At 39.9% G+C, this 25,469-nt stretch overlaps 1 protein-coding gene across 3 annotated transcripts in view; it reads left to right on the top strand.

Moving 5' to 3' along the window:
- The window catches only part of tbc1d30 (TBC1 domain family, member 30), a 65,037-nt gene that overhangs the window by 25,356 nt on the left and 14,212 nt on the right, over window positions 1–25,469 (top strand). For all 3 annotated transcript variants that reach the window (XM_043709659.2, XM_043709661.2, XM_043709662.2), the window contains 6 exons: window positions 1,282–1,347; window positions 7,140–7,265; window positions 13,258–13,443; window positions 14,044–14,212; window positions 17,713–17,881; window positions 23,028–23,133. In XM_043709659.2, the coding sequence (XP_043565594.2) occupies window positions 1,282–1,347; window positions 7,140–7,265; window positions 13,258–13,443; window positions 14,044–14,212; window positions 17,713–17,881; window positions 23,028–23,133 (822 nt within the window). The remainder of the gene's footprint in view (window positions 1–1,281; window positions 1,348–7,139; window positions 7,266–13,257; window positions 13,444–14,043; window positions 14,213–17,712; window positions 17,882–23,027; window positions 23,134–25,469) is intronic.

Genomic DNA, 25,469 nt, shown 5'->3' on the forward strand with positions numbered 1-25,469 from the left:
CAATCAAAATAATTCTGAATGAAATGGAAATACTGCTGTCTTTTAACAATACTTGAGTTTTGCTGTTCTTCAATAAAATATTGCCCAATCCTTATTATGTTTAAGTGCCACCCATGAGCCATTGAGCAAGAAACCAGAAACGTGGAATAGTCTATTTTGAGTTAGCTGCTCTACTCCCAGGAGAGCAGTGAAATTGCTACAGTTACCATCGACTAGGAAGGTGAAAATTAGCTAAAGTCAATGGACTGCCAAGTTATCTCCAGATGGAAAAGTGCACAGGGGAGTATTCAGTAGACCAGATTATATCTAGCATGGTCAAGTTGTTTGTAAGTAGCTCAGCAAGACTTATATCTGACAAATCACAACTTCAACAAACACTGTAGGGTGGCATGATAGTAAACATTTATGCTAGTGAAGAATATCAAAACCACAGGCTGAAACTTGGTGCACCTCATACTGTATGGGAGAGAGTATTTTCAGGGTGACTGATACCCTGTCTCCACCAGCCAGAAAGTTTGCTGAATGAAGTACCAATCAGCCAATAAGAGTTGACAAGGACATTTCTTGGCAAATGATGAGCCTTGATTCTGACATCTTGCACTGTCAGAGCTGCTGGCTAATCGGAGGGAGATTGTCACTGGATTGCCATGGTCTTAAGTAGTGACAGGTAATTTCTTTTTATTTTAGGTCTCTCAGAGTGGGGGGCAGACACTGGAGAGGATTATAATGGAGATCAGGCTCAAGGACAGGAGTGATAGCAGCCAACTTTTGTCCCCTGATCCTTACCATCGATTGAATCCAGAATTGAGCAAGTAGAAGTGACCCATCAACCCCTCTCCCTCACCCCCCACCCCACCCCCGCCACCAACCCAATTGACAGCTTGTCATGTTTCCCAGTCTAACCTGCTGGGAAAGCCAGATAATCAGGACAGTGGCAGATTAAGGCCCTTAAGCGACCATTATTTGACCACTTAAAGTCTTTAGTTTGCACTAAATTGAGAGGTTCACCCATGGCTCTTCTCGGCCAGCATTTAATTGCTGTGTCAGCTAGAGGGGAGTGACTATCTCTCCTGCACTAACTTACCAATTATTTTCTCTTCTCACTGCCTCCCTCATCACTTCCAGTGAGGGGATATTTGCACCCACAGAGGTAAAAATTTGTAAAATCATTTGGTTTTACCTCACAACAAAATTAGTACAACATTTCTGTCATAAATTATAATGTAAAATTTCCCTGAAATTGTTTTGCAGAACTAATTCATTTGTATTATTTGATTTCAGTGGTATGATGCTCTGAAAGCAGTTGCTAGGTTACCCACGGGAATTCCAAAGGATTGGAGGAAAAGAGTAAGTGCTTATCGATTCTAGAGGTTGTGTCTATGTGCCTTTTTCATCTGTCTTTGTTAATAACAAATTATTTGTACGCAGTCAGATTAATTCTCAAGGCTGCATATTACAAAAGATTTACTTAAATGACTAATTGGGACGATTAAAAATCCAATGATTACCCCTCCTCCCAGTTATCTAGGGTTTAGATAGAATTATAATGATCAATAGTCTACTACATATATTCCGTAAATTTGAAAGATTTTCTTGTAACTTGCAAAGATGACTATTATAGAGGTGCTATTCAATGATTTATTTTAGAATTCATAAATGATGAATAATACAATTATAAATGAGTTCTCAGTGCTGAGTGGCATATGAAAGACTCCTGCAGCCTTTCTTTTACTCTGTTTATACCATATGCTGATTAAACTGGACAAACAATTTAAAAATTGGCATATTCTTTTTAAATTTTGATTTTATTAAGTATTTCGTCCAAAGATGTGCAGGTCAGGTGAATTGGCCATGCTAAATTGCCCGTAGTGTTAGGTAAGGGGTAAATGTAGGGGTATGGGTGGGTTGCGCTTCGGCGGGGCGGTGTGGACTTGTTGGGCCGAAGGGCCTGTTTCCACACTGTAAGTAATCTAATCTAATCTAATCTAATCTAATCTAATCTAATCTAATTTATTTTGTATTGCCAAATTCAGGATCATTACAGTCAAATGTGGTTTACACTTTAAGGACATTACTTCATCAAATATGCAACAATGTAGAAACAACATGTCACTAAGTGTGAAAAACTCTCAGAGCAACAAAAAAAAGTGTCAATTCAAAGCAATGGCTTACAGTTCTGAAAATAGATTTTTAAAAAAATTCTTCGAGTAGCAATAGTATGACATGTTTATACATTAAGCAAAGGATTGGTGAACAACAGAGTTAAGTTTATGCTGTTTTAATTTAGCTCAAACACTAAAATGGAAACCAGTTTTACACCAGATGATACTTCTCCTAGCACTATCCTGAAGTCATGATGATGATGTCCAGTATACTTTCATCAAAAATGCTTCCTTTATGAGACCCATTTCCTATTTCCCAACTGCCATTCCTGTGCTGTTGAAAAGAATAAATCTAAGGATACACCAACAAAACTAGATAGAATGAATATAACAAAACAACAAACTAAAGGCATTCTAAATGGGCATAGCATTCATGATGATGTAAATGAATTGATTGTGCACACGACAATGTAAATGAATTGATAGTGCACTGTGAAATAAATATTCTCTGATAGCCATCATGGAGCTATAGGTGCATGATGACAAAGATTGAGTCCTGAATATTGAGGGGTATTTGACATTGAGGAAGAATAGGAAGCTGGATAAGGTGGAGTGGTAGCAGTGTTATTCAAGAATGGCTTTGGTGCAATAGTTGGAGATGACCTTGACTCAGGAGATCGGGGAGTAGAAATAGTGTGGGAGAAAATGAGGAATAGTAAGGGAAATAATTCACTAATAGGGATGGTCTACAGGTTCCCTGTCAGTAACTACAATGCCAGGAAGAAGTTACAAAAATAAATAATAGGTGCTTGTCATAATGGAATGGGAATAGTCATGAGTCATTTTAACATTATATAAACACAAAAAAATTGCATTGACAGTAGAAACCTGGATGAGGAGTTCATAAATTTTTTGACAGAGTTTCTTAGATCACCACGTTCTGGAACTAGCCAGGGATAAGGTGATTTTCAAAAATGTGCTCCTGAGATGTCAGCATCACTGGCTCGGCCAGCATTCATTGCCTACCTCGAAATGCCTAGAGGGTAGTTAAGAATCAATCCCATTGCTTTGGAGTCACGTGTGGGACAGCAGATTTCCTTCTCAAAGGGACATTACTGACTCAATTAAGCTTTACAATAGGCATATCATTGCAATAATCAAGGTCACCATTAGGCTACATTTTTCTCTTTCCAGATGCTAATTAATTCAAATTCACCCTCTGCCTTGGTGAATTTCAAATCCATGTTATTGTGTAATATGACAGAATACATTAGTGGCCTCAATAAAGATATCCCTAAGGAGCAGTAACCAAAATATGATTCCATCTTGCATTCATTTTGAAAGGGACAAGCGTGACTCTAAAACTGGTATGTTAAACTTAAGTAAGGCCAACCATGTAGGCATGACAGCTGAGGTACCTGAAGTGAACTGAGGTACTGGACTAGTGGATACATTAATAGAGGCAGTGGCAGGCATTTAAGAGGATATTTTAGAATACTCAGATTAGGTATATTCCTGTGAGAAAGACAATCTACCGTCTATGTTTAACTAAAGGAATTAAAGAAAACATCACACCTAAGAAAAATACCATATACTCACGCACAAAAGATGATTAGATCAGATGAGTACAAGACAGATGATTGGACAGAAGTAAGGTAGGAATGTAAAAATGGATAGCAAGAGTTTCTACAGATAATTTAAAAAGGAAAAGATTCCATAAAATGAGCATTGGCCACCTAGAGAGTAAGAATGTGGAGTTAATAATACATAATAAGAATTGGTGAATTGATTTAATAATATTTTTCTTTTATTCCTACTATACTGAATGCAAAAACATTTCAGTAATATTTCAGATTGTGATGAAGCAACTAAAAATTGTTGGGCCTAGGTCATTATAATGAGGAAATCCAACAGAGGTATCCTTATGTGGAGATAACCTTCACCAACCATCTTCCTTTTGAGCTAGCTATAACTCCATCCATAGAACATAGAACATAGAAAAGTACAGCACAGAGCAGGCCCTTTGGCCCACAATGTGCCGAGATTTAATCCTAATGTAAAATATAGTAACAACCTATGCACCCCTCAACTCACTGCTATCCATGTGCATGTCCAGAAGTCGCTTAAATGTCCCCAATGACTCTGCTTCCATCACCACCACTGGTAACGCAATCCATGCATTCACAACTCTCTGTTAAAAAAAACATACGTCTGACATCGCAAGCGGCTTTATACCTTCCTCCTAATATCTTCAAACTATGACTTCTCATACCAGTCAATCTTGCCCTGAGGAAAAGTCTCTGGCTATTGACTCTATCTATTCCTCTCATTATTTTGTACACCTGTATCAGGTCTCCTCTCTTCCTCCTTCTCTCCAGAGAGAAAAGCCCAAGTCAATTCAACCTTTCTTCATAAGGCAAGCCCTCCAGTCCAGGCAGCATCCTGACAAACCTTCTTTGCACCTCTCCAAAGCCTCTGTATCTTTCCTATAGTAGGGCGACCAGAACTGGACACAATATTCCAAGTGTGGCCTCACCAGGGACTTGTAGAGCTGCAGCAAAACCTCACGGCTCTTAAACTCTATCCCCCTGTTGATGAAAGCCAAAACACCATATGCTTTCTTAGCAATCCTATCCACTTGGGTGGCAACTTTGAGGAATCTGTGTACTTGCACACCCAGATCCCTCTGTTTCTCCACACTACCAAGTATCCTGTCTTTAATCCGATATTCAGCATCGAGTTCAACCTTCCAAAATGCATCACTTCGCATTTATCCAGGTTGAACTCCATCTGCCATTTCTCAGCCCAGCTCTGCATTCTGTCTATGCCACGCTGCAGCCTGCAGTAGCCCTCTATACTATCGACGACACCTCCAACCTTTGTTTCATCCGCACATTTACTAACCCACCCCTTAACCTCCTCATCCAAGTCATTTATAAAAACTACAAAGAGCAGAGGCCCAGGTACAGAGCCCTGCAGGACCCCACTCAACACTATCCTCCAGGCAGAATACTTTCCATCTACAACCACTCTCTGCCTTCTGTCAGCCAGCCAATTCTGAATCCAGATAGCCAAATTTCCCTGTATCTCATACTTCCTGACTTTATGGATGAACCTACCATGGGGAACCCAGTAGATAGGTTTTCCCTTGATTTCAAATGACTCGGGTTTAGCTAGAAAATACCTGATGCCATATTCAGTTCAAAGCTGCTTTGTTAACGAGGTCAGTGATTCTTACCTCACATTCAGCTGTTTTGTCAAGGTTTAAACCAAAGTTAAGGTCAGGTACTAAATGGCCCTGGCAGAGTCCAAACTGAGTGGGTAAGCAAGTTTTTTTTTGCAAGCTTAATAACACTGTTAATGGCCCCTTCCATCATTTTGCTGATGATCAGGAGTTAGGATGGAAATTGACCAAGATGTTTTCCCGGCACGGGACAAACTTGGACATTTTCTGGATCGTAGGAGAGATGCCAGTATAGTAGTTATACTGCAACAGCTTGGCTAAGGATGTGGCTAGTTGCAGAGCATGAACTTTCCATACTATTGCTGAAACTTTGTCAGGGCCCATAATCTTTGTAGTAGAACATGGAGTGATTTAGTTGGTTGAATATTGGCTTCTGTGATGCTGAGAAGTTTGGGAGGAAGCTGAGATAGATCATTCATTTTGGCACTTTTGGCAAAAGATCATTGCAACTGCTTTAGCCTTGTCTTTCGTACTGATGTGTTGGGCTCCCCCATTGTTGAGATTGGTCATATTTGTGGAGCCTTCATCTCCTATCTGTTGTTTAATTGACCCCATCATTCATGACAGGACGTGGCAGGACTGCAGCACTAAGATCTGATCGTTGGTTGTGGATAGCTTAGCTCCATTGATTGCATATTGCTTCTGCTTTTTCACATGCAACTAGTCCTGTGCTTTAGTTTCACCACATTGACACCTTATTTTTAAGTGCGACCTCCGGCATGTCTTCCTGCAGTAAACCAGGGGTTGATAACTTGGTCTGTTTGCAATGGCAGAGTAGGAGACATGCTAGGCTATGAGGTTACAAATTTTGGATGAGTATAAGTCTGCTGCAGATGGCCCACAGCACTTCTGAACATCCAGTTTTTGTTTCTAAAACTTCAATGTCTACCCCATTTGACAAAGAGGTAGAGCCACACAGCCTGATGGATGGTATCCTCAATGTGAAGATGGATCTTGTACGGTGCTCACTCTTTCTGATGCCCTCATAAATGCATTCATCTGTGACAGTAAGATTAGTGAGGATGAGGTCAAATAGGTGTTTCCTTCTTATTTGCCCCATCATTGCCGTCTGGGGACCCAGTCTAGCAACTATATCATTCAGTACTCAACCAGCTTGGTCAGTAGTAGTGTTACTAAGCCAATTTGTGATAGACTTTGAAGATCCCTGACCCAGAGTACATTGTGTGCACTTAGCACCCTCAATGCGGCTTCCAAGCAATATTGAAAATGGAGGAGTACTGATTCATCAGTTGAGATGGGCTGGTGAGTGGTATTCAGCAGGAGATTTCTGTGCCAATGTTTGACTTTATGCCATGAAACTTCATGGAGTCCAGCTTCAATGTTGAGGAGCCCAAGGGCGACTCCTTCCTGATAGTATACCACTGTGTTACCATCTCTGATGGGTCTATTTTGAAGATGGGACAGGGTATACCCAGGAATGGGAAAAGTCATTGGGCACAATACGTTAATTCTGTTTCTATGGAGCGAGAATGAGAGGCACACCACACTTACAGTAAATCCAATTTCCATAGCTCACCGTTATTTTAATGTAAGGAACAAAATAAACTTAACACACTTAAGAAAAGCACGTTTAAGATCAAATTTATTTAAATATTGCTGGTTATTGAACATAATTTTTGTGAAAACTCAAAGGTGGACATTACAATAAGTGATCTCCTTCATCTTTCTGATGAAAAGATCAGTTGTTTATATTCTAGTGTTTCTAGTGCATCTGCTGAAACTTTATCAGTTTTAACTGACTGTAATTTATTGTCCTATCTATTCCCTTTCAGGTTTGGCTGACTCTAGCAGATCAGTACTTGCATAGTATCTCAATTGACTGGGAGAAGACCATGCGTTTTGCTTTCAATGATAGGAGCAACCCTGATGATGATTCTATGGGCATTCAAATAGTGAAGGTAATGTCCGGTCTAATTGGAACTCTTTTGCTTCCCTCCACTAGTGCTGTAGAACTGTCTGTGTCTGCATGTGTGCAGTAGTAAATTACAAGTGAATACATCTAAGAGGACTGGAAGTGTACTATCTTTGAAAAGTTTTGTCTTGGTATTTTACTTGGCACATTGCCTATTTTAAATTCGAGTTTACGAAACCCTTTCTGCGAAAAAAAAGTCTGGTTTGAACAGAGAACATTTATAATGGTGGCTGTGTATATTGTAATGGTTATTAGCAATATCCCTGTTAATTTCTCACCCCTAGTGACAGTGTGGAACTGGGAAATGTTTTGACATGTTTTTGGAAAACCCTCAATCGTATTATGAAATAACTTAGATGCACTTTGTTCTCTTTCATAAATGAATATTGCTCACAACCTTCAAAGCAGATTTACTCAGGACTGAGTGGTCCTGATAAATCTAACTCTAGGGTTGAAACAGGAAGGCAGCAAGAGAACCCTTTTCTCTAAGTTCCCAAATAACCCTACTGATTTCCATGAAGTGTGAAGGAAAGCGGGCAATAAGAATAATGTGAGTTCTAAGGCTGTAGGTGGTTGAGGTATGAGCAGGTAATGAGGGAGTTGTATTCTTACCTTAATTACTCTTGGAATCATTGCACTTCTTCTGGTAATGTAATAAAGTCCTTGGAGCTAAGCTCCTGTTAGGTGGTGTCAGAAATGTTTCAAATGCCTCAACGTCTCAAGTGATGCTGGACCCCATGAAATTTCATGGCATCGTATCAAACATGTTTCCTTCTGCTGTCGACCTCCAATTCAAAAATCGCACGACACCAGGTTATAGTCCAAGGGGTTTATTTGAAAACACTAGCTTTCGGAGCAATGCTCCTTCAAAAGCATGTTTTCAAATTTTTGATCTTGTCCAACCCAGTCCAACGCTATCACTTACACATCATGTCTACCTCAAATTCAAGTAGGTGTTTAGCCAAAAAATACCAAAGATGCTGGTTGTATGCCGAAATCAATTTAATGAGGTCCGAGCATAAATTGGGAATTAGAATATTGTGTGATTTATGTCCTGCTGTGTGTAGGCTCACAATCAAATGTACAAGCCATATCTCTGCTCGTAAAAAAGCCTCAATTATTGTGTAATAGTTCATTTGCTGTGCATTTGAATAAAGACAACAGCATTTCACAACCAATTGCTTTTTGGTTTCAAAGTTAACCTTGTTGGCCTATCTTTCAGTGTTATTTATTCAGCTGCCAAAATGCAGTAGCTGCTGTAATTGTGTTCATGATAAGCTGTTAATACTATTGTAACTCCAGCATCCGTCACTGCAAACAAAAGCATTTAAAGATTGAGAGGGTAACCTAACAACTGTGCCCTTCCATGACGTATGTTGTAGTAGCTACTGCTGAGAAATACCAGTGACAACACAAATAACAGCATCTGTCATCTGTTTGTATTAGTTTGGCATTTAGAATATTTTTGTATTATGTAAAGATTAAAATTCAGAGTTCCAGTGAACATACTGACATCAGTAGTGCTGAAAAAAGAGACATATTATTGAATTTCTTATCTTGTACTCATCAGGAGAAATGCAAGAATGGCAAATTGCAAAAGGACCAACACATTATGCTACATGAAAAGCACGATGATGATTGGTTAGAAGTCATGGCTGATTGACCAATGTGTATCTATGGAGAATGCACCTGGAGCAGTTACCCCAAAGCTTTTGTTTAAACACAAAAAAGCAAGTCAGCTCTACTTGGCTGACATGTAGAGTGAGGAATGCTCCAGGGAACAGTGCCCCCAACTTCTATTTGAAAAGTCAAAAAGCTTGGACAAATTCCTTGTGTGTGCAGAGAACTGGGCCTTGTTTACAAACATATGTAGATCCTAGCAAGCATAAATAAGACACGTTGCAAGTCTGATTGATAATGTTAAGTTAGTTGAGCAAGCAATTGTGAGCTATTGTGGAGACTTATATAAAAGATAGCAACTTCAAAACTTCCTTTGTTACTCACTGAACTATCAGCCTACACTATGGACTCAGTTCTTGTGACTCTTTAAAATTAATAGTAACAGTATTGCTACAAGACATTTCCCGATGCTGCTGCCGTGTGCTGTTATGAAGATGTTGTTGTACTGTACCTCGAAGAGAGTTAAAAGCTAGCGGTGACAGCACCAAGTGTTCTCAACAAGACACAGTTTAACTTGTGCTCCAGCTACTGGGGTAGCTAGGGTAGCTAGTTGCCTGGAAACAACAAAGCAGAGTTGAATTAGGTCAATCAGTTTAAATTATATCCCAAAAGATACCAAACTCCAATCTAGTTTGAGTTTAGTAAATTGACAATGTTAAAAGCCAATGACACAATCCAGTGGTTTGGGGGTGTAAGACTGGGGAAATTTGAACAGTTGAGAGGACAACTGCAAAGCTGCCAGCGGGTAAATAACTGCCTGAAAAATAGCTCTCTTAAAAGTACATTTATCGATCAGTAACCTGTGAAGCAGAATCCCTAAGAACAAGAAAAGAAGACACAGAAGAATTGAAAGCTGCTGGTTTTGAGTTAAGAAGTTTTGTTTTGTAAATCTTAATTGGGAGTTTTATCGAACTAATATTGTGGAAGGGGAAGGTAAATGATAGGTTAGAGGATGGAGTTGTAAATAGTTGTTAGTTAATTATTCTGTTATACTTTAAGAAATAAAGTAGTTAATTTTCACTTTAAATAATTCTTGGCCTCTTGAATTTTCATAGATTGGTGCACGGGATAAATTTTTTCTGTGTTGATGGTTTTAAATTAAGAAAGATAGTTTACTCCGTGTCGTAACAGTGCTTTGAAACATGGTGGAGTTTCAGGTGGCTTTTGAAACCCTCCTTTGATCTGATCTGCTACAGTTCGGTGAAAATGTCCAAGTGCTGCCTCATGTGATGAATAATACAATAGGAAAGGCTATTATTAACCTCTCTCAGGATGACAGCATTTTTAATTGTGTGTGAGATGTGACCACAACTGGCCAGGCTAGGATTTGTTGCCCATTTTTGATCACCCTTAAGAATTATTCAGTAATGTTCATGCAGTTAAATATCAAGGCGAGATGTTGAGATACTCAGTTGTTGAAGAAGGTAATTGTTTGGAACTTGTGAGGCATAAATGTTACTCATAATTTATTGGTTCAATCCAAATGTTATCCAGGTCATGCTGCATTTAGGCAAAGACTGCTTCAGTATCTGAGGAGTTGTGAATGGTACAACGCATATTGCATCATTGACTAACATCCCTAGTTTGGACTGTATGCTGAAAGAAGGTCATTGCTCAAACAATCACAGATGGTTAGGCTTAAGGCACAACCCCTTGAAGAACTCTATAATGATGTCCCAGAACAGAGATAATTGATCTTGAACCACAACCATCTTACTTTCTGAAAGATGTGGCTCCACCCAATAAAGAATGTTTCTTTGCTTATCCAGCAATTCCTCAAGCCATGACTATCCTTTCGCCAAATGCCAGCTGGACCAGACAGCTCTGGTGTAGCCAAGGTGTCATCTTAAGCCTTAGTAATGGTGGTTGTCCCAGGTACCTTTGTGAAAGCGCAGCAGGCTTCCATCTCTCGTTCTGGAGTGGCTGGGGTAATTTGTTTTAATAGCAGTATTATGGGCAGACGAATACTAAAGTGAGTCACTAAACGATCACTAAAGGTGATCGTTACCTTTAGAATGGTGCTCGGTCTGTTTCTAGATTTTTTTTACAGCGGTCTTATATTCAGAGTTTCTTTGAGGATGAATTGACCAAACAATATGTCTTGGTTGAAAGGCCCACACTGGTGTTTGGGAAAATACAGAGGTGAGCAGGAATTTCGTCTCTCAGAAAATAGTGAATCTGTGCAATTCTTTACCAGAAAGCTGTAGAGTCAAGGTCGTTCAGTATATTCAAGGCTGAGATATACAAATTTTTAATCAATAGAGGAATCAGAGGCTGTAAGGAAAAGGCATAGAAGTGGCGCTGAGGATAGGCGGCACAGTGGTTATTATTGCTGCCTCATAGTGCCAGGGACCAGGGCTTGATTTCATCTTGGGTGACCATCTGTGTGGAGCTTGTATGTTCTCCCTGTGTCTACATGGAATTTCTCCTGGTGCTTCTGTTTTCTCCCAGAGTCCAAAGATGTGCAGGTTAGATGGATTGGCCATGCCATATAGCCCTGTAGTGTGTAGGCCAGGTGGATAAACTATGATAAATGTGGGTCTGCAAGATAGGAGTGGATGCACTTCGGAGGGTCAGTGCAGATTCGATGGACCAAGTGGCCTCTTTCAGTACTGTAGGGATTCTATCATTATCAGATCAGCCATATCTCATTGAATGTTGGTGGAATAGGGTGAATGACCTATTTCTTCTCCTACATCCTTTGGCCTTAATTGCTGTCCTATGGATGATGGATAGCATCAAGCATATTGGGAGGGACTGGTAGTGTTGGGAAATAAGATTTGATTATTTTATCACTACTTGTTGAGTTATTGAAGAGTTTGTGACTGGAAGGGTACTTGGTCTTGCCTCTATTCATTATTTCCTGTGTCTTGTTCTTCATGCTGCTTCAGCTCCTCATCTTCTTCACAAGTTGCGAGATGCACTAATTCTTTTCAGTCATAAAACTGTGAAGTTTGCAATAAATGGCAGTGACAGAGAGATTCTTGGGACATCTATTGCAGAACTCATCTCGATCTATCCTAGAGAATACCAATAGTTTGCTGTACCAGCATTCTGGAGGAATGATGGCTTTGATTATATTATCTCTTTCTATCTGTGCACCAATTCCTGACTGTATCATGTGCTAAATGTGTCTTTGCCTCACAGCAGCTAGCCTCTTACCTGAAGTTTAATGTCTGGGCCCAGGACAGTAGAATTCATCAAGACCCAGTAACTGATACCCAGAGCTCAGCGCAGGGACATGGTCACTTGGACAGGATTGAAGCTGCTGTTCTTGGGATAGGGGGCAGGGCTGCTGTTGTTGGGAAGGGATCAGGGTCAGGAAAAGCATGGAGCCCTGGACTTCTGTCCCTGCCTATGATCTAAGTAATACCAAGGATCGGGTATCTATTGACACAAGTGTGTCCAATATGTATTTACAGCAAGGCTGTATTTTGACAGAGAGCTGGGTCTTAAGATAAAATTTCAGCAACATCTATTTTCTTCACAAATGGAGCTTGTGTAAATCACACACAATAGCAAACATTCTATAGAGGCTCCTTAAAAATTATTTCCCTGCGTATGCAAATCAAAATGATGATCAAAACTGTAGTCACTTCTGATAAAACAAGGTTGATATCTCCAGTGAAATTCAGTGATAATAGTATAGTTGTATACGAATTATATAGCTACAATGTCATCACAAATCCATAATATCAAGCCAAATTTGTGGGTATCCTCTGGCCAATGTCCTATTGTAGACTCAGCCAAATAAATTTTTTGGAAAGTTTAATGCCATCCTTAACATCCAACACAGCCAAAAGAATAAAAAGCAGTGTGAACAGTCACAACCAATTAGAATGAGGAGTGGTGTCAGTTCCTGTGAAAACTACAATTATGCCAAAATGGAGAAGGTAGTAAAATTGTGCTGTGAGGTTTTTGTTTGTGTTAAAAACATAGAGGAGATACCTTTTTATAGGTTAGAGTATTATTTGCTTGGCAAGTATTGTATAGTCAGTGTTGCTTTTAGTTTATTTATTGCAGTAAAAATCTTAAAACAGAAATCTTGCTGTGAGTATTCTTTAAGTTGGTCACTGGGAATTTAAATCTCCTGTTTAAAGTTAATAGTCTCTGCAGGGATTGCAACAAGCTGAAAGTGCATTTATTTACCAAACCTCTACTGAACTTAACATTACTGTGCAATGACAAACCAAGGCTCATAAAGTGATCATTGTTTAAACCTTTCAAGGAGGAGGTCAGGAACGCAAATAAACGTGAACTTATTGTTTGTTTATTAACTAAGAATTGTTTGTTTCAAGGATCTTCACAGAACAGGTTGCAGTTCTTATTGTGGGCAGGAGGCTGAGCAGGATCGTGTGATGCTGAAGCGAGTTCTTCTCGCGTATGCTCGCTGGAACAAATTTGTAGGCTATTGCCAAGGTTTCAATGTACTTGCTGCACTCATACTAGAAGTGATGGAAGGGAATGAAGGAGATGCACTGAAGGTAAATGCAATGAAGTAGAACAAATTTGCTAATCAAGTTTAAGAACAGTAATGAACGTGCATTTATATAGTGCTTCGCCACGGCTTTGGGAATTCTATTTGCATTGAACAGAATTGCTGCTGAAGTCTCCTTAGTGCATATTTATTTGATTATGGCATGGAGGCATGTTAAGGATTTGATAAGATGTTTTGTTTTATCTCCAGGTTAAGAGCTAGCGCTCCTTTTCCTGTAACTTTCTAGTACATATTTATTGACACTCCATTAATAATACATTGAGTAAACTGATTTAGATATCTGTTTTTGAGGTATTTCAACTTTTATTGATAATTGTGTGTTCATTTATGTTTTATTTTTCCATTCTGTTATAAATTCTGACTTGGAATTTGTTTCATACAACCACATGAAGCACTAGTGTTACACAATTATGCACAAGAATGATGGTGGGGTCTTTAATTAAATTTCAGACCATTTGCTCTCTAGTTATTCATTGTGCGTACAATAGATGATGAAACAACATAAGGAAGTAACATTGAGATGTGTTATATGGACTTCACAGATTAAAACATATTACCCTGTTTCTTTTTGTTTTATAATATATAGGTAATGATTTACTTGATTGACAAAGTACTCCCCGAGAGCTATTTTGCCAATAATTTACGTGCATTATCTGTCGATATGGCTGTTTTTCGAGATCTTCTTCGGATAAAACTACCTGAGCTATCCCAGTACCTTGATAATCTTCAGAAAGGTGCCAATAAGGAAAGTGCAGGTAAATTTATTTCAATTTTAATGGACTTAATTTCTTTTAGGGGCTGGTTTTCTCTCTCCATTGTACTTGATACTTCTTGTTTCTCATGGCCATATTTTGAGAAAGGATTCCAGGTAGTTTCTGACCAATCTGTTCAGAAATGTTATTACATACTTCTGAAATAGGTGTGGCTTGAACCCAAGCCTATGCTGCAAATGAAATATTTTTTGGGCACTAACAAATCAACCATGGAAGTTGCTGATAAACATCAAATAGCAGAGCATTTCCACTTACAGTTGGTCCAAGTAGGTGTTAATGTTCCACACAAACCTCCTTTCAATTTGATTCAACTAACCTTCTAACTAACTAAGTCTTCTACTCGTTTTTCCCTCATGCTTATCCAGATTACCACTGGATGCATTGAGGTATTGATGAAGACTTTCTTAGTTTTGAGTTTATTTTTAACACATTCTCTCTGCCTTTAATGGCTTCTGTTGGTAAAGAGAAGCAGAACAGGGAGTGTTCCACCATTCACGTAGCCATGCAGTTCTAGTATGTTAGCCTGTCAATTAGCGACTGATTGAAGAAAGTGATGCTGCAGATGCTGGAGATCAGAGTTGAGAGTGTGGTGCTGGAAAAGCGCAGCAAGGCAGGCAGCATCCGTGGAGCTGGAGGATCGCTGTTTCGGGCATAAACTCTTCATCAGGAAAAATTAGCAACTGGTTGTCAGGAATGCCGGCCAATTAATGTCGTGAAAGGGAGCTCTGAGCCAATTGGCTGTCAAGAATGAGACATCAAGAGGGAGATGGCTGGGGGTCAGTTCCAGCCACCAAATTAATAAGCCCTTCCCTCTCAAACTTGTTTTAATTTTAAGTCAGTTAATAGAAGCTGAGCAAATTAAAAATCTCCACCTTCAACAACAGACTTTGCTACAGTCTGACTTCAGGCTTTATTGTCATCTTTGTGCTATTTTCTCCGACTTCCCACGTGTGATGTAAGGTATGTTATTTTGGAAAATATATAATTTATCCTTGGATTTCAGAATTTTGTAGCCATGATGATTTTATCGGATAAAAGATTCTGAATTTTGTTTTCAGTAAGGGTGTTTAGGGGCTTTGTTTCATGAGTTAGTTTGCCACTGAAACACAAACATCCAATTCTGAAAAATTGTGTCTAACAACAAAATTTAGTTTGGAGAGATGCTTTCCAGGTTCAGTTTGGGGCAGTTTGCAGTGGTCTTGGCTTAAACTGGATATGTAAAACATATTGTAAAAATTGTAAAAATAAAATGAGAAAGAGAGGTAGTGAAGGGCTGTTTTAAAAATAAAGAGGTTGCCTCACTGTAAGGAGTTTGGTTTAAAATTTCCAAACCAGAAGTGTTTGTGGTTAAAACCCTGAGGGGTTTATTTGAAGCAGTGAAAGTCTAAGTGTAGTTGTATGAAGGCTCCAGGAAAATTCTCAAGATGGGAATTTGAAACCACAGTTTAATTATGCTGTATAAATGTGAAAGAGGAGGGAAGTCTCTCTAGTGTAATGCTGTAAAGGAGTATTGTTGGGATTAATGGGATTGTACTTTACTGTGTGTTTCCAAATTGTAATATTTTGGCTTATTACATTTTATTTTTATTTCTTTTGTGGAATGAATTTAAGTTTTGTTGTTAGATACGAATTTTCAACACTGCATGTTTGCATTTCAGTGGTAAACCATCACATTAAAATGAAAAGAAAATGATCTCTCAAACCACCTTTCCGCTTGGGATCTGACTTGTCCAATAATAACATCAGTAACACTTGGCATAATTCACCTCCAAATCTCTTTCATGCAACTTACAAAGTAAGTTGAGTGGTCAGTGCAAAATTACAGTTGATTGGCAACTTAACAAACTCAATGGCTTGATACTTGTTTCTTTCAGTGGGGTAGATAGGCTTCAGATTTCAGCACCTGCCCACCTTCTGTGATATTGGACAAAGGCAGGATATGGGGCAGAAGGTACACTCGGGCCCAGAACCAGGACCTGGGGCTCCAAGGGCCCACTGTGCTCAGCTTAGGAGATGAGTCCTGTGACAGGAGCAGCACCGTGGCACACTATTTCTGTCCTTACCTCTGGGGACAGGTGGGATGATGTTGGATTGACAACCCAGTATCACTGTGCCATATTTTACAAAGGTGAATGAGTGCAACCTGCTCAATTTGTGGCGATAGAATCCAGTTCTATAAGATGGATAGACAGGGCGTGGTTGTGAGGGAACTGACCACATTATAATGAATAGTAATGATAGTGAATTTTTTAATTCAATAGTTGTCAGTGCAAACCTCTTTAAAAAATCCAAAATTCAGAACAAAAACTATTCATTTTACGCCATTTGAATTGAATTATTTGAAGAGATGCTGATTAGGTCCTTTCTAACGTAAATTTAGATTCCTGATTTTCTTTAGTGTTTCAGACATACACACAAAGGTTTTAATACCAGGTTAGGTTTTTCTGGGCTGTGAAGGAATGTTTGCAGTGGTATAGTTGACACTGAAGAAGGACATCTAAGATTACAAAGAGATCTTGATCAATTGGGTTAGTGGGCTGAGAGACAGATTAATTTGGATAAATGTGAGATATTGCATTTTGGTAAAACAAACAAGGACAGGACTTATACAATTAAACATAGGGCTTTGGGTAGTGTTGTAGGGATTCATGTACACAATTCTTTGAAGTTCGAGTCATAGGTAAACAAGATGGTTAAAAAGGCATTTGACACACTCGCTTGCATTGCTCAGATCTTTGAATGGAGGTGTTGGGAAGTCATGTTGAGGTCATACAGGACGTTGGTGAGCCTCTTTTGGAGTACTGTGTCTAGTTCTGATCACCCTGTTATAGGAAGGATATTATTAAGGTAGAGAGGGTTCAGAAAAGATTTAGCAGGATGTTGCCAGAAATAGAAGGTTTGAGTTACAAGGAGAGAATAGATAGGCTGGGACTTCTTTCACTGGAGCATAAGAGGTTAAGGGGTGACCTCTATAGAGGTGTATAAAATCATGAGGGGTACAGTTAGGGTGAATAGCTGGTGTCTTTTCTCTAGGGTTGGGGATTTCAAGACTAGGGGGCATATTTTAAAGGTGAAAGGAGAAAGATTTTTTAAAAAGGCATGGGGGGCAACTTTTTTATACAGAGAGTAGTTCATATGTGGAATGAACTGCCAGTGGAAGTGGTGGGTGTGGGCACAGTTACAACATGTAAAAGACTTTTGGATACATAAATGAATAAGAAACATTTGGAGGGATATGGCCCAAATGCAGGCAGATGGGCCTAGTTTAGTTTAGGATTATGGTTGGCATGGGCTGGTTGGTCCAAAGGGTCTGTTTACATGTTGTATGATACCATGACTCGCTAACAATTTTAAAATATTTTCACTTTAGTAAATAGAAGATTATTCATCTTTCAGAACTCAATTCAAGAATCAAAATGTTTACTTTACTGTGATTAAATGTATAATTTTTGGTTCAAAACCATGATTTTTTTTATTGATAGGCAGTTACGAGCCTCCCCTGACCAATGTGTTCACCATGCAGTGGTTCCTAACTTTGTTTGCGACATGCCTTCCTAATCATACTGTGCTACGAATCTGGGACTCTGTTTTCTTTGAAGGATCTGAGGTGATTCTACGAGTAGCCTTGGCAATCTGGGCCAAACTTGGAGAGTAAGTTATAGACTTAAATCATTTCTAACGAATTCAGCATTACATCTCATATTCAATCATTTTTGAAAATAACATTTTAGATCAGGAAATGTGGCTTGAAAACTGAAACCAACATGGAAAGAATGACAAAAATATACTCTGTTAATCTACCTTAATCTGACATGAAACAGCATCAGGAAGGTCCAAACTTTCAAAATAAAAAGGAAAAACTCCAGTATCACCAGCTATCATTTGTGCTGCAATACAGATTGCGGATGTTGGAAATCTGAAATACAAACAAAAATTGTCTAAAATACATAACAGGTCATGCAACAGCTGTGGAACCAAGTTTAGGTTGGCTTTTTTTTTGAATAGTTTGGTGGTGTAGGGATGCTTTCCTTCATCAAAATTAGTGTTGCCATTAGAGAATTCCATTCTATCCTTTGTTTTTGGGGTGAGAGTTAACTAAAGTAGCACTATTTAATTTCTAGACCTTTCTAAAACAAACGAATTGCAAGGAAGTGAGATATATTTGCCACTCGCTTGTATCAATGTTGGAAACATATGTTCTGAAAACTAAAAACATTTTGACTTTTTTTTAATGTTGATCAAGACAAAGGAAAATGTTTTTTGAAAATCTCTGTTGACTACTAAATCTGTAAAAGTCTCATGCAACTATTGGAAATATCATTTATATCGGAAATTTTCAGTTAATAACATCCAATAAATTAAATCTGCATTGGCTTTCAGTCTTAGCAGGAAAAAAACTGCAATCTTGTTGCAATTTTACTCAACAATCTGGAGCAAACAAATCCTGCAGATTTCTTTTTTTCTAATGAAAATATTGTAGAGCGGAGAATTTTACTGCAGCAATGCGTCATTATAATGACCTAGTTTCAAGCCAAGAAGCTCAGAGAATATAAAAGAATGCATAATATTGAGATTTTTTGCTCTTTTATTCTTCTTATTTCTCTTATAAAACTGCTTTCTGTATACATTTACATTTATGAAAGTGTTCATTGAGTTTTAATAATTGTTGTTTTGAAGCATGTGAATACTGAAAATACTCATCGAAATTTCATGAGTACTTTGTTCATGGGCTATTTGTTCCACTCCTGATGTGTCAGTCTGAGAAATTAGAATTAGAGCTGCAAAATAATGAAAAAATAAACTTGGATAATAATGTACCAAACCATGAGTAATCGATTCTCACAGTACTGATCCCTCACATAGGCAGGAATCTTAAGTGCTTCTGTCCCTTTTAATGTTATTTATGATATTCAATGACTGTGGCTATATTTCCCTAATTGCCATCAGGATGTTCATGGTGTCGGATTCAGCAACGGTAATCCTACTTAGTCTCAGAGGGTATGGGAGAAGTTGGTTAGATTCTCTTCTATTGGAGATAGTCATTGCCTAGCCTTTGTATAGTGTGAATGTTACATCTCAGTTCTCAGTCCTGTGGCTGTGGACTGCTTCAGTTTCTGAAGAGTTGCAAACAGTAGTGAATGCTGCACTATCATCAACAAGCATCTCCACTTTTGACCTTATGATGGAGGGAGGTCATTGAAGCAGCTGAAGATAGCGGGGCCTAGAATTGGAATTAGAAAAGTGGAATTAGACTTCATTGTCATGCGTACTCAAGTGTAGGAATACAGCAATACAGCAAAAAGTGCACAAAGTCACCACTCAGCGGCACCATTTTGGTTACAAAGCAACAAAGTGTTTTTAAAAAACAGCAGAAATAAAAGAGCCGAAAGGAAATTTTTAAAAGTCCAGATCTTACTTAAGGAAAAAGGTCTCGATCTTAAAGTCCTCGACCTGGGCAATCGCTGGGAGAAACAGCGTTGTTGCTGCTACTTCGGCAGCTGCCACCACTTCAGATTGATGAGAGGTGATTTGCTGCAGCGTGGATTACCGGGGGGAGTTGTGACCTTGCTACCACTGCTACTACCCCCTCCAATCGCTGGGAAGCTGCTGCCATCCCACTCATGGCCCACTGTTGTTGCTGTGCTGATGCCATGCTGCTGCCACCACCTTCGATTGCCAAGAGGAGCACGGGAGGCCACTGTCCCCAATCACTAGGAGACTGCCATCATTCCGCATGTGGCCCACTCTCGCTGATATGCTGAATGTCAAAATCGCAGTAAAAGGCTTTAAAAAAAAAAGGAAGAGGAAGGAAAAAAGAGCAAAAGTAAAATGAAGAAGAAGAGGAATAAAAGAAAGCAGATGGGAACAAATGAGGCCAGGGCTCAGCCCTGCTACTCCACCGCCATCTTGTTTTCAAAAATGACTGAGGGACTCCTGCAGTAACACCCTGGACCTGAAATGGTTGGCCTCCAAGTATTATAATCACCTTATTTTGTGTTAGGAATGACTACAACCAGTAGAACACTTTAACCCCGGATTACCCTCAGGGCTAGGGCTCCGTGAGGTCATTTTCTTTGATGCCTTGATGTCAAGGGCAGTCACTCTCCCCTCTTGATTCGAATGCAGTTCTTTCCACCATCTTTGGACCAATGCAGTATCAAGATTTTAAGTTGAGTGGTCCTAATGGAACCCAAACAATAGCATAAACATCAATGATCAGATTATTGCTGTGTAAGTGCCACTTGAAAGCACTTTCCAGAACACTGTCTATCATTTGGGCGGCACGATGGCACAATGATTAGCACTGCTGTCTCACAGCGCCAGAGACCCGGGTTCAATTCCCACCTCAGGCGACTGACTGTGTGGAGTTTGCACGTTCTCCCCGTGTCTGCGTGGATTTCCTCCGTGTGCTCCGGTTTCCTCCCACAGTCCAAAGGTGTGCAGGTCAGGTGAATTGGCCATGCTAAATTGCCCGTAGTGTTAGGTAAGGGGTAAATGTAGGGGTATGGGTGGGTTTCGCTTCGGCGGGTCGGTGTGGACTTGTTGGGCCGAAAGGCCTGTTTCCACACTGTAATGTAATGTAATGTAATGTAATCTAATCTAATCTAATTTTACTCATAACCAAGTGTAAGTACTGATTGGGTGATATTTGAGTGGGAGGGGATTGGATTTGTCCTGCACAGGACATACCTGGGGAATTTTCCATGTCAGGTAAATGCTAGTAATTTACCAGTACTATTGTATTGGAACAACTTAGTCATGTGTCCAGCTTTTACTGGAACACAGGTGTTCAGTAATGCAGCCAGGATGTCATCATGTCGCAGAGCCTTTTCAGTATCTCAAATGTTTAGCTTTTTCATGATATCACATAGTAATTCAGAATGTGATGAGCCATCTGGGATGCTTGGGGCTCAGGAAGAAGCTGAAATGACCATCAACTTGGTACTCCTGGCTGAAGATGTTTGCAAATGCTTAGCCTTGACTTTTTCACTGATGTGCTGTACTTCTCTGACAATGAGAATGAGGTTTGCTCTTCCAGTTAGTTATTTAACTGTCTACTACCATTCACAACTGGATGTGGGAGGACTGCTGAACTATGATCTGATCCATTGGTTGTGGGATTACACAGCTCGCTCTATAGCTTGCTGCTCTGCTTTTTTGCATGCAAGTGGACCTATGTTGCAGCTTCAACGGGTTGGCATTTAAATTATAGGTACTACTCAGGCATTCTTTCCTGCAGTCCTCACTAAATGTTTGATGTCCTTGCTGGCTGGTGTTAAAGGAGCCTTCACATCCATCAAAGTTTTATCTGCACATCCACCAATGTCATTTATTGTATCCATTGCTCCCGATGCGGTCTCCTCTACATTGGGGAGACTGGACGCCTCCTCGCAGAACGCTTTAGGGAACATCTCTGGGACACCCGCACTAATCAACCCCACCGCCCTGTGGCCCAACATTTCAACTCCTCCTCCCACTCTGCTGAGGACATGCAGGTCCTGGGCCTCCTCCACCGCTGCTCCCTCACCACCCATTGCCTGGAGGAAGAACGTCTCATCTTCCGCCTCGGAACACTTCAACCTTAGAGCATCAAAGTGGACTTCACCAGTTTCCTCATTTCCCCTCCGCCCCCCACCTTACCCCAGTTCTCACCTTCCAGCTCAGCACTATCCTCATGACCTGTCCTACCTGCCTATCTTCCTTTCCACCTATCCACTCCACCCTCCTCTCTGACCTATCACCTTCATCCCCACCCCCATTCACCCATTGTACTCTTTGCTACCTTCCCCCACCCTCCTCACTGACCTATCACCTCCATCCCCACCCCCATTCACCTATTGTACTCTATGCTAATTTCTCCCCACCCCCACCCCCCCTTTCATTTATCTCTCCACTCTGCAGGCTCCCTGTCTCTATTCCTGATGAAGGGCTTTTGCCCGAAATATCAATTTTCCTCCTCCTCGGATGCTGCCTGACCTGCTATGCTTTTCCGGCACCACTCTAATCCAGACTCGGGTTCCCAGCATCTGCAGTCCTCGTTTTTACCTGAGGAATGTTCTGGCTATGAGATGAGAGATTGGAATTGAAGACAATTCTGTTGCTGCTGATGTCCCTCAGCACTTCATGGATGGCCAGTTTTGAGCTGCGAGATCTCTTTTTGAGTCTATACTTATTAGATGTCAGTATTAAATATTATGACAACCCCAGTGCTTCTGAAAACAAATTATAGATTGAGTGTAATAATCCATTTGTAAGTTGCATAGAATCTTGCAACGTCATTTCTGCGCTTCCTCTTTGAAAGAACTGTTTGATTGGTCCTGCTATCTCGTTATTTCCCCAAAGCACTAAAAATTCATATCAAAATTCATTCAGACCTTTCCAGGTCTGACTACACTTGGTCAATTAGAACAGTTGAAGTGAAAAATTATTAGTGATCGCAACAAAAATTTTTAAATCTCTAATATGCAATCAAAGGCAAGAGTTAAGGTAAATGACTAAATAGTGAATTAAAGGATGAACCAAGTCAGGAATGTTCTCAATTCCTGGTGATTTCTTAATAGATATTTAGTTTTTAAAATAACTTTTAAGATATCAATATTTATTAATATACTATTTTGCTTTCATAACCCACAAGCTGTGCTAAAGTAGCAAGCATCCACTTGATTCTATTTGTGACAACCCAACTGAGACTGGGTGCATTTTTTACAAGTGTATACAAAGTGAAGTCACACTGTGGACAAAAAAATGATGTTTTTACATGAATGATAGTGACAAAGGCCACTTTTCATTTTAACAGAAGAATCGAAAGCTGCCAAAGTGCAGATGAATTCTACTGCACCATGGGAAAGCTAACTCAAGAGATGCTGGAAGATAGTCTGATTGATTGTAATGAGCTGATGCAGGTCAGTAACTGCTCCAATTTATGCAAGAGAATTTCTTCAGTCACTATTTGTAGTAACATGATCAAGAAGGTTTCCTGTGTTTGCAGCATTTACCTGCACTTTAGATAGTTTCCAAAAGAGCATGTTTATCATTTCTCAGTAAATAGCAACAAAAAATGATCATGACTAAAAGGCTTGGTATCATTTTCTTAGGCTTTGATGAGACCACACGAGGAAAACAGTGTGCAGTTTTGTTGTCCATGTCTCAGGAGGGATTGATTTCCATTGGAGCTGAATAGCTAAGATTCACTAGATTAGTTCCTGATATGAGAGGATCATCTGATATTAAAGGGTAGTATTATATAATATTATAAAATACCGACAGCACAGAAACAGGCCATTTGGCCCTCCTGGTGTGTGTTGGTATTTATGCTCCATATGAGTTTTCTCCTCTGTGCACCCATTATCTAATCATTATTCTAATCCTATTAGAATATCCTGCTATTTCTTTGTCTCTCAAATGTTTATCCAGCTAAATGCATCATTACTCTTCTTTTCAACCATTCAGTGTTGGAGTGAACTCCACTTAAGAAGTAAAGAGATTTCTCCTGAATTCTCCTGATTTCTCCTGAATTCTCCTGATTTCTCCTGGATTAGTAACAACATTTGCAAAGTCCAGTTCAAGTCTGTCTGTCAAGGCTGAGTGAACTGTGACTAGATACTCTGAAGTTTAGAAGAATGTGAGGTAACCTTGTTGAGACAAACTCGACAGGGTAGTTACTATGAAGTTGTTTTCCTTGGCTGAGGAATTTTTAGCATGGGGTAGGGTAAGGCTTCAATCATTTAATAGTGATATGAAGAAAAACTTTTATAGTGAGATTTGTGAATGTTTAGAATTCTCTATCCCAGATGTTTGTGGAATCTTCATTGTTGAATATATTCAAAGCTGTGATAAAACTTTGATCTCTCAGATATGGGGAATGGGGAATAGCTGGGAAAGTGGAGTTAAAAAATGATTGGTGGTGGATGGAGAAACAAGCTGAAGGGGCCTAATGGCCTTTTCTTGCTTCCATTTCTTATGCTGTTACAGTCTGCATTGAATTCAGTCATAACTAGAAACAGTCCAATTAGTATTTTCTAAGTCAATTGCATGAGAAATGAATTTGGATTGATTCAATCCAGTTTGAGATTTCTGTGGTGGTCAGAATTGAATGAGAAGTCCATTGGGCTGATATAGATATCAGGAACATCTCACTTCACCTTTTGACAAGAAGCATGGCTTGCACCTGGCTGAACACCTTGTTAGTGGCCTGGCAGGTCTCTTAATATTCAGCTTCCTACCATGCCAATGCACCAAACAAACTAGACAATGAGAAAACTCGACATGGAATTCAGAGTGGGTACCTGAGGAGTTCAGCTCACCGCATGCTCTGAAAAACCTCTATGTTAGACACTAGGCATCAACATCACAGGGTGCAGTCCATGGGCACTGGTCACTTGTACCCCATTTCTTGAAAATTAATATCTGATATGTGCCAACCTCTCAGAATCCTCATGACACATCTCCGACACTCTCGGTGAGGAGTCACCTTTTGTGGGCTGGTATTCTTATGAAATGAGAGACAGGCAGCTTTTGTGGGCAATAAAAATGGGTGACATAGCAGTTATTTTTGATGTAGGTAGGAAAGTGTCTTGAGTGAGTGATTAGGTAGTGCAGAGAGCATAGAGGTGTTGGGGGTTGGGATGAGTGGGAGCAAGAGAGGGAAGCTGTAGCAGGCAGTAGTGAGAGTGGTAGGGCATGTACCTTGGTGGGATGTGGGTACTGTAAGAGAGACTGAATGTATCAGAAAGAATGGCAGTTGCAGTTGTGTTGGCAGAGTGGAGAAGATTGAAGTTCGTCCGACAGTGCTGGGTCTTCTTTAAATTGGCTGACGACTGCTTTAACCTGGTTGGCAAACTTAGATCAGGCTGGCATAGTCCATTGTTAGTCTTTGGGGAAGAGAAAGTCCCATTTCTGCACTATCCCATGCAGCAGGGCCCCCAGGCCCCTGCTGACAAAATAGGACCTTGATTTTCCCCATGTTTGCCAAGTTCAGGGCAATTATCAGGATCCCAACAGGGTAGGTCTGGACTGACAGTGCTGTCTAGGTATCCCGTGGACATATAAACACGCCACGGTTGCAAAGGATGCTGGTTAATTCCAAGATACCCATTGAATGGCAAATTCTCCCAGGATGGTAGATGACAATTCTGCTACTGCTGATGTCCTTCAGCACTTCATGGAAGACCAGTTTTGAGCTGCTGGATCTCTTTTGAGTCTATCCTAATTAGTTGCCGGTATTAAATCATATGATAGC

Source organism: Chiloscyllium plagiosum, unplaced genomic scaffold (genome assembly GCF_037043375.1).
Source record: "Chiloscyllium plagiosum isolate Xiang-an unplaced genomic scaffold, Cpla_swu_hap1 HiC_scaffold_19, whole genome shotgun sequence".
Lineage (NCBI taxonomy): Eukaryota > Metazoa > Chordata > Chondrichthyes > Orectolobiformes > Hemiscylliidae > Chiloscyllium > Chiloscyllium plagiosum.